General features: G+C 41.3%; 1 protein-coding gene across 6 annotated transcripts in view; it reads left to right on the forward strand.

The window, feature by feature from the left end:
- CYLD (CYLD lysine 63 deubiquitinase) overlaps positions 1-16697 on the forward strand; it is a 69054-nt gene extending 52357 nt beyond the window's left edge. For all 6 annotated transcript variants that reach the window (XM_053906093.1, XM_053906092.1, XM_019455964.2 and 3 more), the window contains 7 exons: positions 790-881; positions 1763-1829; positions 6621-6753; positions 7977-8085; positions 9565-9683; positions 9956-10172; positions 11453-16697. In XM_053906093.1, the coding sequence (XP_053762068.1) occupies positions 790-881; positions 1763-1829; positions 6621-6753; positions 7977-8085; positions 9565-9683; positions 9956-10172; positions 11453-11637 (922 nt within the window). In that variant the 3' untranslated portion in view covers positions 11638-16697. The remainder of the gene's footprint in view (positions 1-789; positions 882-1762; positions 1830-6620; positions 6754-7976; positions 8086-9564; positions 9684-9955; positions 10173-11452) is intronic.
- Positions 16698-17031: the final 334 nt, after the last annotated feature.

Below are 17031 nucleotides of genomic sequence, written 5' to 3' on the forward strand. Positions count from 1 at the left end.
GGCCTCTGAGGTTTCTTCTGAAGGCGTTTTTAGCATAGAATTTTGTCAGGGATTAACCTGAATGTATTAAATGTGTCCTGTATTCAGACAAAGATGAGAGAAAACGTCATGCACTCATGCACGTGATGACCGGGTTGATGGCACACCTTCAATAGTTTCTTATCAGTGCCCTTTGCCATTCCCTTTGGTGGCTTTTTTGGCCTTTAGTATTGAAAGGACTCTCTCTTTAAGTTGTTTTTTTAAAGTAAATGCTTTGCTTTCTTAAGCAAATAGTATTAAAAGACCAGTCTTGGGCAGGGGGCAGCGCCTGGATGGCTCAGTCTGACTTCAGCTCAGGTCATGATCTCACAATTCATGGGTTCAAGCCCCGCATAGGGCTCTGTGCTGACAGCTCAGCGACTGGAGCCTGCTTCGGATTCTGTGTCACCCTCTCTCTCCACCCCTCCCCCACTCATGCTCGCTCACTCTCTCTCTCTCAAATAAATAAACATTAAAAAAATTAAAAAAAATAATCAATAAAAGACCAATCATTGTACTTTAAAAATGCTTTTTCTGTATTAGTATATGACAGCTGTTTTTAAGGCGTAGTAGTTAGTGTCTGGGATAATTCTGATGCTAGATTTTTAACTTGCAAGCGTCAAGAAGTAGCCTGTAATTGTGATTTTCAAAATAATTGTCTAGCCTATTAATTTATGTATGACATGTTGGGATTATAGAAGAATGTGATTATCAAAAGTGCTATACTAATTTAATGTATATGCCAGTACTAATTGTTTGTTATCCACGTAGATACGGATATGTGTGTGCAACAAAGATTATGAAACTGAGGAAAATACTTGAAAAAGTTGAGGCTGCATCAGGATTTACCTCGGAAGAAAAAGGTGACTCTTAATTTATAGGATATGCATTCAAAATAACTTGAAAGCATATGCTAAATTATTGGTGGAAATGTGTGTCTCTGTAACTTTGGGGGTTTTATTTTTAAACTAGAAATTCCTTTCCATGTGATGTGCGTTTTTTAAAAAGTTTTTACCTAAATTCCAGTTAGTTAACGTACAGTGTAATATTAGTTTCTCTGGGCTGTGCAGTTTTGTCCCCTTTTTGTAAAATGCTTTACCTCTTCTAAAAGTGAGTGATACGTGGGAAGCTGTCTAGTTGCAGGACCTTAAGGGAAGAAATAGGTTTTTTCTTTCCTTTCAGTGTGATATTGGCATTGTTTCCCTTTCTGTGCTGAAGGGTTGCATTGGGTCTGTCCCCAGTTTTCCAGGTAGCTTTTCTTGTTATAAAGGGAGTCAAAAAATGGCAAACTGGAATGAAGCTTATGGTCAGAGACCATATTTTAATCTATTCTGAGCTAATGGATTTGCTCAGAAATTCAGCTCCTGACTGTGAACATGTAAGCAGCACACTGTCACCAGCTGTCATGTTAAGAGACTTGATAATTCGTTAACTCACAGGAAAAAAACAAAGTTACATTTCCAGTTTTATTCTACTTACCCCCTCAGGAGAAATTAAGGTGATCTCATTATACATGAATTATTATACCTTTTCATATGCAGTAAAGTTATAACAAAATTAGACTGTCGTACTTTATCATAATTATTTAAATACCCTTTATATTTTTCATAGGCAGGAAAACTTGAGAACTGTGCTTTTAGTTAAAACAAATTGATTATGAAAATGAAGTCAGAATAAGAATATAACATTATAAAAGAATAATTTAAAAATTTTGTCTGTGACTTGAGTTTTTATTTTCTTCTAGATCCTGAAGAGTTCTTGAATATCCTGTTTCATCATATTTTAAGGGTAGAACCATTGTTAAAAATAAGGTAACTTTTAAATTATTACGGAAGCATTGGAAAAAATAGACAGTCTTCATTTTCTCTGCTGTCCTTCCATAGAAATGATTTCTTTAGTGATTACATAATATTGTATTTGTTTAGGAATCTTAATATGCTAGGTTCCTACAATGCAAATTAATTTAACTATTTAATTAATTTGATCATTGTCCTCGCCATAGTATCATACTTAACTGGAAGAATGAATCCAGCGTAAATTTGTGCTTTTAATTTTAACCCTAGTAATAAATATCATTGCAAATCATTGTCTTATAAATCTGAATGTATCTTATAATTTAATCAATGAAAGGTTCTAAGGGAAATTAAAGATTCTAAGGGAAATTAAAGATTCTAAGAGAATCTTATTCTCCCATCCAAGTACTAACCAGCCCCGACCCTGCTTAGCTTCCGAGATAAGACGAGATCGGGCGCGTTCAGGGTGGTACGTCCGTAGACAAGAGAGAATCTTATTCTAACCCAATGAGATACCACGAGAATATGGTTTTGACTATCCGTCACTCAGAGAATTAATTTAGCCTCATAGTAGCTCTCTTGTTCCCTGTTTTGTAACTTACCTTTTTTCTCCTCTGTCTTGAATGACAGTCTTGAATCTGATGCACCCAGGTTCTTAGTGAGATATTCTAAATGGATGAACTTTGTGGATGGTTTAATGTTCACAGTCTATGTGCTGGACCCTTTTACAGTGTAGCTTGGGTTTCTCTGTTGAAAATCTTGCTCATTGGGGCGCCTGGGTTGCTCAGTCGGTTGAGTGTCCGACTTCAGCTCAGGTCATGATCTCACTGTTAGTGAGTTTGAGACCCATGTTGGGCTCACCGAAGCCTAGAGCCCGTTTGATCCTCTGTCCTGCCCCTCTCTCTGCCCTTCCCCTGCTCATGCTCTCCCTCTCAAAAATGAATAAACATTTCAAAAAAAAAAAAAAAAGTCTTGCTGATTTACTATTTACTTCCCTAAGAGCTAATCACAGACAAATACTCTTACTTATCTTTGGGTCCTAAGTGATGTTGTTTGATGCTAGTGTTGAATTGATGGATGAGAAGGAAGGGAAGGAGGACAATACCACAGTTACAGTTTGATATTGTTTTGGAAGTTCTAACTAATGAAATAAGACATGATACATAAACGTCAATAATACATATTTGTTAATCTATTCAAAGGTGGTAATAGCTATATGAACACCTAGAAAATCCTAGAGAATTGTTCAGAAACTGCTAGAATTGACAAAAGACCTTGTAATTTGACCATGTAGAGAGTAATCATGGCGAAATCAATAGCACTTCAATATGTCTTCTAGCAAATATGAAAAAGGGACACTTTCATACTTCATAAAAGTACAAAATGCCGAGAAATCAATTTTATTGAGATGGGTTTTTTAAAACCCATCACAGAGCTAAAAAGTGATTTGATTAATTAGGGAAAAAAGATTGTATTCCAGGTAAAAATATTAAATTACTTAAAGATGTTAATTTTTGTAGAATCACTTGCACATAAGCAAGATCTTAACTTTTTTTTTTGAACTCAGTGAAGTGACTTTAGAGTTCTTTACAGGATGAAATGGGTGAAAACATTGAAGTTTGAAGGTTTTTTAAAAAAGAGTTCTATTAAAAGCACTAAGGCAAAGCAATAGACATTAAACAGTGTGATACTATATAAAAGTAGAAATGTGGATCAACAGACCTGAATAGAAAGCTCAAAAATAGAATTTCAGTATAAGTCAGCTTTCAAACACAAATGAGGAAAGAAAGCTGTGTTTGATACATGATATAGGAAATCTAACAGGCAATTTGGGAGAAAAAAGTCACTTTTTCTTCTTGAAGAAATAAATTTCAGATGATCAAAACAGTTTTTTTGTTTTTTTTTTTTTGTAGCCTAACACACCCTAGGTATGTAATAGACTCTGGTAATAACCTAGGATGAAGACAGCTATGATTCTCAGGGGGTAAGGAGGGCCAGACACATGTAGGAGTGCATCTCAGTGCTTGAAGGTCTTGTGCAGTTTGAAGAGGGCTCTGGAAAGTTCTGACACCCCTTGAAGGGGTCACTGTTCCCCTTCCCCTTCAGCAGCCTCTTCATGTGGAGAATCACTGGTTTAAAGATCATAAGAAGATATAAAAAGATGCTTTAAATGTTAGCCCTTCTTTTCCAAGTGTCATTCTTCACCTGTGTACCCCTTTCTGGTGGGGAGTCAGCTGATGTAACAAATAAGGGGAGGAGTACTGTAAAATCTGAAATAGTGGAACAGTCTGAGAGGCTGCATGGTAGTCTTAGAGGACTGAAGTGGCAAAGGACTTAGCTACCCAGGGGGATAAATGCGGATTTGATAACCAACATAATCAAATAAACAAAAATAGAATTCCCAGAAATAGAGCTTTAAAAATGTCTATCTCCACATATATACCTTTATGGCCGGGAGGTGGGTACGTCACTGAATGCAGTATGTACAGCTGAAGAAAGAATTGCTCATTTGGAAGATCAATCTGAAGAAAGTACCTGTAATGTAGCCCAAAGGGAAAAGAAGTTGGCAAACGAGAGAGGATAAAAGAAATGGAAGACAGATTCTTAGTGCAGTTCTAGAAGGAGACGTGAGAGAGAATGGGGAAGAAGAAGTAGTTTGATAGTTACTAACTGAAGGTTTCCCAGAATTGGGGGCAGACTTAAGTTCTAAGAAGAAAGATGCACAGAATTCCTGAGCTAGAAGAACCAGGACTGAATTGTCTAACTCAGTGACTTATCACAGGATGTACTGTAGTAAGTCCAAGCTGAATTTAGAATAAAGGAGTAGTATGCAAGAAACAAGGACGAGCCAAGGTCGTAAATGTGGGTAAACTAAGCCTTCATACTCAAAAAACAATGGTAATGATAGTAGGGGTAATGGTGACTCATTCTGTGTGGGGTGTTAAAGAGAAGGTGAAACTAAAATCATAGCCACCAATGAGAGGATAGGGCACGGAGGTGAAGTGTGCCAAGAAAAGTAATGGAATCAAATCGGCAACAAGAAGGGAAGATACAGGACAATTGTCAGGTTGTGTTACCGAGTACTTCTCATTATAGAACATGGTCTGGGTATTCTTATTACACAGATATATTCTATTCCACAGTGCAAGATAACCCAGAACCTGTAAAGAATTTTAGTGGCTACCCATTAAGGTCTGTGTTGTGAAGGTAGACAGACCGATATCCTACAATTCCACAAATGTTTTTATCTTCTCCGTCGATGTCTGTTTTATTCTAAGGCTATTGTAACCTTTGTACCCTTCTGCTTCTAGATTTTCTTAGTGGAAAACAAGCAATCTAAATTTGCAGTGTTGTACAATAGCACCAGCTTTCTTGTCATTCTTGTATTTGTGTGTCTTAATGACCAGCTAATTACTCTAGGGTTTTAGCCTTCTAAAACTACAGTAATGAGACTTGAGTGCTTGCTGGGTTTTTTTTTTTTTCCCTTCCCCAGCCTCCACCCAGGCTCCTAATCCTTCTGCTTCAATATCACAAAGCTGTTGGTCTTACAGAGTCACTTCTGGCTCTCTTCTCTCAACGTGGGTTCCCATCAACCACGATTCTCCTTCCTTGTCACCGTTACTATTTCGAATTCTCACGACCACTGACCTCTGCTGCTTTATGCTTTCTTAGTTTCCTGTCTTATTTTTTTTCCTGTTCCCTGTAAAATTTTTTTATGCTTTTGGCTTTCACAGAAAAATGCTGGTCTCCTACAGTCATCAACAACCAATTAAAATACCGATAACAGCATAACCTTCAGGTTTTTTGATTATCATTTGTGTTTATTTGTGGTGGGTTCTCATGAATCTCCTGGATTTGTTAACAAATAAGTTTTGTTTATTTCAGGTGTAAGTTGCTTTGGAAAACTGAGGGTTTCTGAAGGTTTGTCTCTGAATAGCTGTTTCATTATGAAAACCATGTTAGTAATTTTCTATGAAAACTTGAAATCTAGCTATAAGTAGGCTAATTCTGTACCCAGAAATTCTGCTGAAAAGATGAATCATACACTTAAAGATAATTAATCCTTTTGGTAGAGTTCATTTTAAAGGCTAATGGCATTCTCTAGTAAAATATGTAAAAGCAAAATGTTTAATATAATGGTAACACTGTGACTGGCGCATGGAAGGAGCTTACTTGGCCTTTGTTGAATAAATGAGCGACCATCTAAAGAGACAGCATGCTTTCGTGGAAGGAATGATAAGTGGTTGGTAGGGCACCTGGTTGCCACACGTAGTGCTGCTTTAAGTTGCCGGGAAGCAATGATTATTTTTCCCTAGATCTCCAGGCCTTCATTTCAGAAATGAAAAGTTTGGTCTAGAAGGACTTCAAGGGTCTGCCCCATTCAGATATATAAGAGTTTGTTTTCCTGTTTCAAGCATTAAATGCAGTTTAACTTTTAAACACTCAGTCAATAGTTTAATGGATTGTCGATTAAAAATGATTTTTAGATGTGGACAGATACATTGAAACCAAGTTACCTTCTGGTTATTAGTGTTCATACAGTGCTTCTTTGACTGCAGATGGTATTCCCTTATTTTTCTGCTGATCACTACGGGAACTTTTGAATATGAAAACTGAAATAAGAACTCACTTTTAAGGTTTTATGCAAAGTACACTTAATCTAAATTACTGTCTTTCACCTGGTGTTCCGCCTACCCAGGATTACACCTGCAACCTCATACGTTCTCTGTCCTCAAATGCTGCTGGGACAGCTTCACATTCTCATTTAAGCATTTTGTAAATAAATGGTTTTTTCCTGTGTGTTTTTAGATCAGCAGGTCAAAAAGTGCAAGATTGTTACTTCTATCAAATTTTCATGGAAAAAAATGAGAAAGTTGGAGTGCCTACAATTCAGCAATTGTTAGAATGGTCTTTTATCAACAGTAACCTGAAGTTTGCAGAGGTTAGTGATGATTGTATTTTATGTGACAGTCCTTGGTATTTTTAAGACTACTACTAGATTCGATAACTGTTAATCTTGCCCCATTGAGAACACACAAACGGTTAGCAAAACACAAATTAAAAAAAAAAAAGTTCAGAGTTTCAGTTGTGTCCTTGTAGAAAACGTCTTAGAATTAAGATTGAACTTTTTGGATTTGTGGTGCCAAAGAAAATATAAAACTAATTTGTAACTTGAAAACTTTTAAGTAGTATTTAAAGCAAAGGGAAGACTTACGATTTTTTAAAAATTCTCATTAGTTTTACCCAGCTTAATATTTAACGTAAACATATCAGCCAAGTATATCAAAAAAGAATGTTTACTTTTCCTTCAACAAGAGACAAATTCACTTATATTGGTCTGTTAATGAACAAGTGATAGAAATTATTTTTCTTCTGCTGTTTACTGAATATCTTCATGATCTTAGTAGTACATGCTTGTGGTTCACTTTTATTGTATTTGTTTCTGAAAGAATGTTCTGGTAAAGCTTTGAACAGTTACAGTTATCTGTTGAAATACAAGGAATGGTGTCCTTCGGTGACAACATGTTCTTTATTGTACTTGTCAAAACAAGTTTTCTTTCTTTCTTTCTTTCTTTCTTTCTTTCTTTCTTTCTTTCTTTCTTTCTTTCTTTCTTTCTCTCTCTCTCTCTCTCTCTCTCTCTCTCTTTCTTTCTTTCTTTCTAGGTTTATTTATTTTTGAGACAGAGAGACAGAGCCTGAGTGAGGGAGGGGCAGAGAGAGAGGGAGACATAGAATCCGAAGCAGGCTCCAGGCCCTGAGATGTCAGCATAGAGCCCGACGCGGGGCTCAAACTCACGAACCGGGAGATCATGACCTGAGCCGCAGTCGGATGCTGAGACACCCAGGCGCCCCTCAAAACAAGTTTTCTAGAACGTTGATTTTAAATATAAACCCACAGTAGAATGTTAGATTGTCATCTTACTCTTAGTGATCCAGGGTTGTGGAACTGCCTGACCTCTGGGTGTCCGTGGAAGGGATCCTGAAAATATGCAGCTCATTGGTGCCCTGCCCTGACGCTCCACTTTCAGGCTCGGATCCCGTTCGCAGGCCATCGATGTCATGGCGGCACCACACCCTGGGGTGCCAGCCATGGCTGCTTCAGTTTCATAGGGAACATTTTTTTTCAGCACTTTGATTCTAAAAATATATATATCTTGTTTTTAGGCACCATCATGTCTCATTATTCAGATGCCTCGATTTGGAAAAGACTTTAAACTGTTTAAAAAAATTTTTCCTTCCCTGGAATTAAATATAACTGATTTACTTGAAGACAGTAAGTATAAGATTTTTTGTTTGTTTTTCAAAAAAATTTTTTAACGTTTATTTTTGAGAGAGAGAAAGCACGCGCGCATGCATGAGCAAGTGAGGGAGGGGCAGAGAGAGAGAGGGAGATACAGAATCCGAAGCAGGTTCCAGGCTCTGAGCTGTCCGCACAGAGCCTGATGTGGGGCTGGAACCCACAGACTGCGAGATGAAGACCTGGGCCAAAGTCGGACGCTTAACCGACTGAACCACCCAGGGACCCCAGTTTTGTTTGTTTTTCAGAAATAGGCCAGTCTCACTAATTATGAGTAAGAGTCTTACAGGACGCAGTTCTTCTGAAAGGCAATTCAGTATCTTAAGAGCCTGGAAATATTAAGCTAGTACTTTCGGTCCTAGATATTCTGAGAAAATAATCAGAGACGGAAGTAAATATTCTCTATGCAAATGTATTTATTGTCACACGATTAAGAAATCAGAAACAATAGGAGAGGAGAGTAGTTAAATGAATTTTCGTGACTCTGTACAATGGAGTACTGCCATTATAATTCATGTTTGTGAAGACCAGAATGTAAGAAGGTGGTTATGATGTAAAGCTAAGTGAAAAGGTAAGTATGTTGATACTTCCTATAAGAGGAGACACGCACACGCACGCTCACACACGGTTTATGTAAATATGGAGGTATAAGTCAGTCATCGGAGAAAACTCACAGTAGTGTGGACAGTGGTTGCCTCTTGCTAACTGAGATTGTAGATGCTTGTAGTTTTCTTTTTGTACTTTGCTGTATCTTTGAATTTTCATCAGTAGGCATTTTTTAATCATGTGAAAACACCCTAGAATATACTATTTTTAATTTTTTAAAACATTTATTTATTTATTTTGAGAGAGTGTGAGCAGGGGAGGGGTAGAGAGAGAGGAGAGAAAGAACCCCAAGCAGGCTCCACACTGTCAGCACAGAGCCCGACATGGGGCTTAATCCCACGAAGCGTGAGATCATGACCTGAGCTGAAACCAAGAGTTGGACACTTAACTGACTGAGCCATCTAGGTGCCCCTGCACTCACTTGAGGGGCGCCTGGATGGCTCAGTTGGTTGAGCATCTGACTTCAGCTCAGGTCATGATCTCACGGTTTGTGAGTTCGAGCCCCGCGTCAGGCTCTATGCTGATGGCTCAGAACCTGGAGCCAGCTTCAGATTCTGTGTCTCCTTCTCTCTCTGTCCCTCCCCGACTTGTGCTCTGTCTCTATCAAAAATAAATAAATGTAATAAAACAAATTTTTTTTTAAATAAAAAATGGTCACTTGATCAGAGAAAATGTCTTTAAAGATATCCTGTGTCCAAGGAAATACAGTAACATTTATGGGGACCGGGAAGGACAGACCTGTTTGAATCTAAGTCCTTAATAAAGCTTAAACTTTTCCTTTTAACCCTTTTAATGGGAGAATACGTGTTTAAAGGCCCCCTGACCCCTCTCTCGCCCCTACCGCTTTAGCCCCCAGGCAGTGCCGGATCTGCGGGGGGCTCGCCATGTACGAGTGTAGAGAGTGTTATGATGATCCCGACATCTCAGCCGGAAACATCAAGCAGTTTTGTAAAACCTGCAACACCCAAGTAAGTGTGACTTCACTCAATGGATGTTCTCTTCTGAAATCGGAGATTATTGGAAGTTGGAAACATGTCAGGTTTTTGGAAAGTTTTCAGAGTCCTTATTAACTTGAATTCATAATCCAGTGGGATTGTTTATGTGTCTTCTGTTTACTTGGTGGACTTTTTACAAGTACTCGGTTGCTGTTTGCAGGGGTGGATTCAGTTAGGGTGAGTGGAGCCCCGTCGCCGGACTGAGTCCGGCCCGTGAGCGACATTCCCTTCCTGTTCCGTTTCAGGTCCACCTTCATCCCAAGAGACTGAACCATAAATATAACCCAGTGTCACTTCCCAAAGATTTACCCGACTGGGACTGGAGGCACGGCTGCATCCCCTGCCAGAAGATGGAACTGTTTGCTGTTCTCTGCATAGAAACAAGCCACTATGTTGCTTTTGTGAAGTACGGGAAGGACGACTCTGCCTGGCTCTTCTTTGACAGCATGGCCGATCGAGATGGTAGCTGAAATACCTTTCTTCTCCCTGTGGCCCTTTTCTCCTTTGCGCTGGCATAGTTCGTGGTGGGTCGTCTGTGCTGAGTAGTAGAAGAGTGTGTGCGAAAAGCCTTCGAGAAGTGTCTTGGGGACACAGGCTGACAGTCTCGAAATGCATAGACAGCATTACTAAACTAAGGAATAATATCGTTGTGATATTTTGACACACAGGTGATTTTTGTAAAAAGAATCCTAGAATTCTCATTTTAGGGCTGAGAGGTTTTACTTTCGGCTTTGTCTTCTTTTACTTTCGCGCTCCTCCCATTTTCTGTTCAAGCCATGGTCACCGTTTATCGGGCGCCCATGTGCCGAGCTCTCTGGGAAGCACACTGAGTCTCCCACAAAATCCCTGCAGATGGGGATCACTCCTCTTTCTCTGTTGTTGAGGCTGAAGCTAAGGTGCCTAAGGTCACATAGTTTGTATTTAACGCCGTCTTTCTGACCTCGGTGCTTATGTTTTTTATACTGAACTACGTTGTCCTCTAAATGGCAAAGCAAAGACTAGAATAAATGTCTTCTTTGGAAAAATCAGCCTATTCTGCAGGTAACGTGTTTCTTCCCCAAATGGGGAGCATGCTACCCCTTCTAGGCCCTTCTCTGGGATGCGTAGGCATTATTTAACAGATGCGTTAACGAGCCCACGTACAGTACCAGGGGCTCTACTGTAACTGACAAGCATCCCGATGTGAGACGTTGGGAAAGGCCATTGGGAGGGTAGGCCGGGAGAGGCTTTCGGGGGGCGCCTAGCACCACACCCCCCGGCGTTCTCATTCACTCTAATGACGTGTGAAGCAAAAGGTTTAAAATTTTTGGAAGTGCAATAGTATTCATTTTGCTAGATCTGCTCTAAACTGGATGATCGCATGGTGAGACGTGTGGGGGTGCTTCTGTCTGGGAAGGGACAGGGATGCGAGGAGGTGGATGCGTGCTTACGTGCACGCGGCACTGTTCCCTAACTGAATACAGACAAACCTACAAAGCAGGTTTAGAACTTTGCTCACGATCTGCCTCCTTTTACCAGCTTTATTCTGTTGGCCCCAGAATCCTCTCCAAGCCCAAGAAATGAGAACCGTCAAGAGTTAAAAAGAGGCTTTAGCGTTTAAAAATCAGGAGTGAAACCAGGTCCTTCTGATCTGGAAAGTTAGCTTCCCTAAATTTAGAATTGTAAAATTGCTTTGGTAGGTCAGGACAGCAGAAGGTTTAGAACTTTACTGCCCTAAATAGAGCTCTTCCTCTTTTCCGTAGGTGGTCAGAATGGCTTCAACATTCCTCAGGTTACCCCATGCCCGGAAGTAGGAGAGTACTTGAAAATGTCTCCGGAAGACCTACACTCCTTGGACTCCAGAAGAATCCAAGGCTGTGCGCGAAGACTTCTCTGTGATGCGTACATGTGCATGTACCAGAGTCCAACAATGAGTCTGTACAAATAAGTGGGGTCATCTGGGCAGGGGCGGAAACTGAATGCGAGGCTTTAGTGTTGCATTTTACCTGAGCTGGCAGTCTTGTTCAGCATCCATTGCCGGCAATGGATGCCTTTGTGGTGATGATCCTTCAGAAAAGGATTCCCGTGTTTAAAAAACAAATTGCTTTTGTGTTACTGAAGTATTTAATAAGAAGCCTTTTGCACTCTAGAAAGTATGTTTGTGTTGGTTTTTTAAGAAGTCTAAATGAAGTTATTAATCCCTGAAGCTTTAAGTTAAGTGCATTGATCATATGATATTTTTGGAAGCATAAAATTTTAATTGTGACAGTTTAAAACCTCTTTTAGTCCATTGAGAATGTAAATAAATGTGTCTTCTTTATGGACCAAGGATATGAAATCATTTTTCCTTTTAGCTAACGGTTGCCTTGAGGAAGAAATATTTTGGTTTTATTAAGTGTCTGCTTTCAATCCAGTTATTAAAATCGTACTGAGTTTGATTTGTTAATTCTTTCCTGTATACTGCTGGTTTCTGCATGTCAGCAATCTGCCGAGTTTCTGTGTTTCTGCAGTAGTGGTCAGAAAAATACTTAAATTCCATTCATGGTGTTGTTTTCTATTTGTTCTGCTTTTGAGATAGATCTAAGTGATCTTGTCATAAAACGTCTATTTTTGATGTAATTTTCCTGGGGATTAGACTGCACAGCAACTGAAGCTCTTCATTCATAGTTGTAACTGTCAGCTAAGAGGTTTTGGGGTTCTTTGTTTTTTGGTTTTTTGTTTTGTTTTTTTGGGGGGGGTTGTTAAGGAACTCTATTTTATGGAACCGGGCACAATGCATTTTATTAAAGGATTGGGGTGATAAATATATTTCTACACAAATATATGGTCCATCAGAAAATAAATTTGAATATAGACTACTCATTAAAACCTCCCTGAAGAGATGTGTTGTCTGTGTAAACCTCTCCTGTTGTAAGACCGTCCAGAACTTCAGTGAGCTCAGCCAGTCTGCTCACTAAATGCGGTTTGATTGCGCAGGAGATAATGGCAGTTACGATATTTTATGAAAATGTTGGCAGCAGCTTTATCCTCCTTCTGATTACGTAGAAAATGGATGTTTTCTCAGCTAATGTCCACAGTGTATGTCTAGACCCCAAGTGGATGTCGTAGACTAGAACCACAGATTATAAATGTTAGTGCTGTGGAATGTGCTATGGTCTGTGTTTTCTTCGAGTGTCGTTTTGTGGCGTTGTTGTCCTTCTGGAAAGACTTCCTAACCATGCAGAAAGACAGAAAAGTTGTCATGTGTATATAGCATATGACTTTATAAAACATTTAACGTCAAAACAAAGTGGAAAGCATCTTTATAAACCCTGCAATTACTTTTTTTTTTTTTTAAAGTCTCGTTTAGCTTTGGTTCTCTCATTCCATTTTGCTAATATTCATTAGCTTTATAAATTGTAGTAAGGTACAAAAACTCATTTTGTAAGTTTTTTCATTTTTGAAATGAAAAAGTACATACATTTTGCATGCGGTTTTGCTAAATGCTTGGGTGGGGTGGGGAGGTGGCTACTGAATCAGGGGTTTGGGGGTGAGGAGCCCAGACTGTGGGGCTGGCTCTGCCCCTGCCCCGCCCCCCCCCCCCTCCGGGTACTAAGGGAAGGGCCTGGGGTGACGATGTCTGAGGCTCTGATCTTCTGTAAGTCCAGTCACCCGTTAGTAAATAGGTGTTGAGTGAATAAATGGATGAATGAGCGTATCAATGTGATTTTTGAAAAAATTATTTGGAGGAATGACTAGGAATCTCTACCTAGGCAAGATGAATTGAACAGTTAAAAAAGAAGAGAAAGTTCCTTGTCCGTAAAAATTAAAATGAAAGTTCAAGAAGGTATGTCCTGCCCAGCCTCTTGTGGCGGAAGACTTGAAGAAGAGCCGTCCGGGGCTCCCCATCTCCCTCCACCCCCCACCCCGTATGGAGGCTCTTTCCAGGGGGCAGGGCCACATCTGTCAGTTATCTCTAAGGACATTTCCTTCAGGTAGACCCGTACGTCTGTTTAGTGTTGCCTGGGGCAGGAGGCACTCGGGATGCCAGGGCCGGCCGTAGTGCTCCGTGTGGAGGGCTGGGCTCTCCCCCTGGTCCTGGACGGTCCCTCTGGGCGGCCCCTCCTTGTCCCTGCCCCGGCACAGCTGCGTGGGAAGTGGGCGCCATCAGGGCTGGGCTGTGTGGTACCAGTGGTTCATGCATCTGCGGATTTATTTACATTTTAGCCCTAGATGTTCTCTAACATGTTCCCGTTGGCTTTTAAAATGCGTTGGTGATCTCATTTTCCTTATCATATCCAAAATCAAGATGGCAATATAGTAGAATTATTTATAACATGGTTTGTGATTCATAGCTACAAATAGAAAATATGACGAGTCCTGGTCCCCCACCTCCAACTAAATTCACACTTGTAAGAGTGTATGTGTGTGTGTGTGTGTGTGTGTGTGTGTGTGTATTACCCCCAATATATATGTATACATTTGGGGGGAGAGAGGGAGAGAGGAACCCTGTTGTGATGTAGAGGCTAAATGTATTTCGTCCCTCCCAGTCAGCTTTATAAAGGAGTTATAGTTTGACTCCGTCCGGGAAGAATGTTTTGTAAGACTGAGAAAACACACTGAAAACCAAGAGAAACAGTAACAAAATTCAGCAACATATAGTTGTTACAATTGCTGAGGATTACCTCCTTAGAATAGTTTAGGATCTTTATGATTCACGTTTGCCAAATGTTATAGGTAAATGGCTTCTTTCTATCCCTTGGATCCATTTATTTTTTCACCTAACATAATTCAGGAACAAGGGGAAGACAGAGTAATTCATCTTATGCAGCTTGTATTGTCATTCAAAGTCCCGTTGTTTGAACTTGGCGTCTTCATACGTTCAGGCTTCACTCCCCTCCTCTAGCTGGATATCCAGCTAGATAATTCTGCACCTGCTTGGGTGATGGCAGACAGAGATGTGAGCCACTGGACATTTAGGACTGTGTCGGAAGGAATAGGAGACGTGGTCCTTGCCTTGAAACAGCTTAACGCCTACTTCTGACCACAGGATCCCTACAGATGTTGGTGACGTGTGAGGGCGACAGGTCTCGGGGAAAGCGCTGGGACACAAACAGCAACAGAAAAACTAACGGACTGGGGGACAAGAGACCTGGTTCCACCCTTTTCTCTGGCCCTTGCTCTGTTAGCCTGAGAGGACTTCTTGACCTCTTTAGACCTTAGTGTCCTCTGTATAACAAGGGCGTTGGAATATCGAATTTCATGGGGAAAAAAATACAAACTTCTAGGTCCCGGGCATGCCCGTTGGGTCTGACTCTTCATGCGTGGAGCCTAGGAAATTTGTTAGTAAGAGACCCCGCGAGGGGAGCCTGACCGCTGGCCAGATTTGAAAACGACTGAGCTAAAAGGTCTCAAAATTTAGTTTTCTTTTTGCGATTGTGCGGTCATGTAATGTTATCACAGTAATTACAGAAATGGGGGCAGTTGGATGTTTGTCACATTGTTTGTCTGGGTTTACATTTGAATTTACGTAAGAAATGCATTTTAGTATACATATACCTCAACCCCCTGTTTCCTAGAGGCTTTAGCGGTCTTTGGAGCACACACAGATCTTCAGAGGATATCCGATGTTATTTGCCTGAACACTTGTCTTCCATTTTATTTCTTTAGGGGGAAACCGAGGCTCGCTCTGGGTACCAAAGAAACGGGAAAAACAAAACTGTGGCATGAAAGTAAAGAAAAGAATCGTTTCTCACTATCTGCTACTTTAGGATGCAACTTTTAACATTTATATGAGAAGACTTTCCTCTGGGCTAATGGGGCCCCTTATCATGAAGCCAAAAATGTCCTTGTTAAAGTAGGTGGAGTGTGATGCTTAACGTTAAATAGAAGTCCTCCTTCTCTGGCAGTGAGTGATGTTAGCCACGCACCCACGACCCCCCTTCAGCGAGAGGAACGCTTGGACCCCCCGAGGCGGGTGGGGCGTGTGGAGGAGGAGAGCGTGTGAACGTGGAAGCCGGTGCACAGAGGGGAGGGGGGGAGGACAGAAGGTCAACCCCTTCCCGCATGGGGGTGCACGGGGCTGGCGGAAGACAGAGCTCCTGTGCGCCTCCTGGGGCGGGGACAGGTTGCTCACCGCTCAGAGAGACCAGGGCTGTAGAGGGCGAGGCTGCCTGTGAGGAGCGGACGCTGCACCAGTCTGTTCTGCTTCCAGAAGTTTCACCGGAGGGAAAAAGAGGAAAGGGGGCCCTTCGTCTTATTCTACATGCTGGGGCAGCTGCAGGGTGTCTCCGGAGTCAGAAAGCAGTGGTCAACAGCCAACCAGCACCGGACCCAAGGGTAGTGGGGATGCGGGGAAGGGGGTGCTCCCTCCCGACCGCAGTAGGGCTGGCATTTGCAGGCCACTCCAGAGCCCGCGTGGTTTCCGGACCTTCGGTCTTGGCCGTCTTCGTTTGACCACACGGTATGTTAGTCTCCCTGTCACTAGGTCAGGGGAAGGGCCAGTTAGGGAGGAGGGCTGTCCTTCCAAGCACCCCAGGCCTCACATCTCTCTTGCACGTTTAAGTACTGTCCGCTTTTGCTTGGTACTTTTTCTGGAGAGAGGAGGTGGGGGACTTGACCGTCACTGGTTCCGTTTTGTAAAATGGCCCTCAGTACCGTTGAGTTTTAACTCCAGAGAGTCTTAGTGTCCTGTCACAAGCATTTTTTTCTTTTTTAAGCCCGTTTGGAACTTCCCAGGGAAGTCGAGGTTATTCGTAAATGGGTGTAAAGGAGCACATTTGTACCGCATTTCGCATATCTGGTGTCTTGTTCAACCATTGTTTTTTTCTTTTTGGCTTGAAGAATATGCCGTATTTATGAAGACATTTCTTTAAAAATAACACCACATAAACTATCCCTTTACGATCAGATTGCTCTGATTTAGCCTTAATTTTGTTAAACTTTTTAGAGATGAATGAAGTGCTCTGCTGTGGAAAGAAATGTACTATATACTATTTCTGTATCATTAAAACTAAATTTTTATGGTTCCTTTTCCTTGATTTCTTTGGGGAAGGGTTTCGGGTTACGGGACAGCGGGGGTTGAGCACAACCTCTTAACGTTGTTGCGGGTGCCAGGATGGAAGGTTCCTTTGGGGGAAGAGCTCTCCCTGGGAGCGCACACCCTTGTCCGGCCTCTGGCCTCGTTACGACTGCTTTGGAAAACCTGTCAGACTTCCCCTGCTCTGGGCGACGGACCGACGGTCTCTGGGTTACCTCATGGCAGCATGGTGCCCTGTCGTTTCTTGGAGTAACTGGGCATTTCCAAGCTCTGGTCCCGATTAAAGCTCAGTTCTAAACCACTCCAGTGAGAGGTTGCCCTCCT

This window comes from Panthera pardus, unplaced genomic scaffold (genome assembly GCF_024362965.1).
Source record: "Panthera pardus isolate Hobbes unplaced genomic scaffold, ASM2436296v1 HiC_scaffold_18, whole genome shotgun sequence".
Classification (NCBI taxonomy): Eukaryota; Metazoa; Chordata; class Mammalia; order Carnivora; family Felidae; genus Panthera; species Panthera pardus.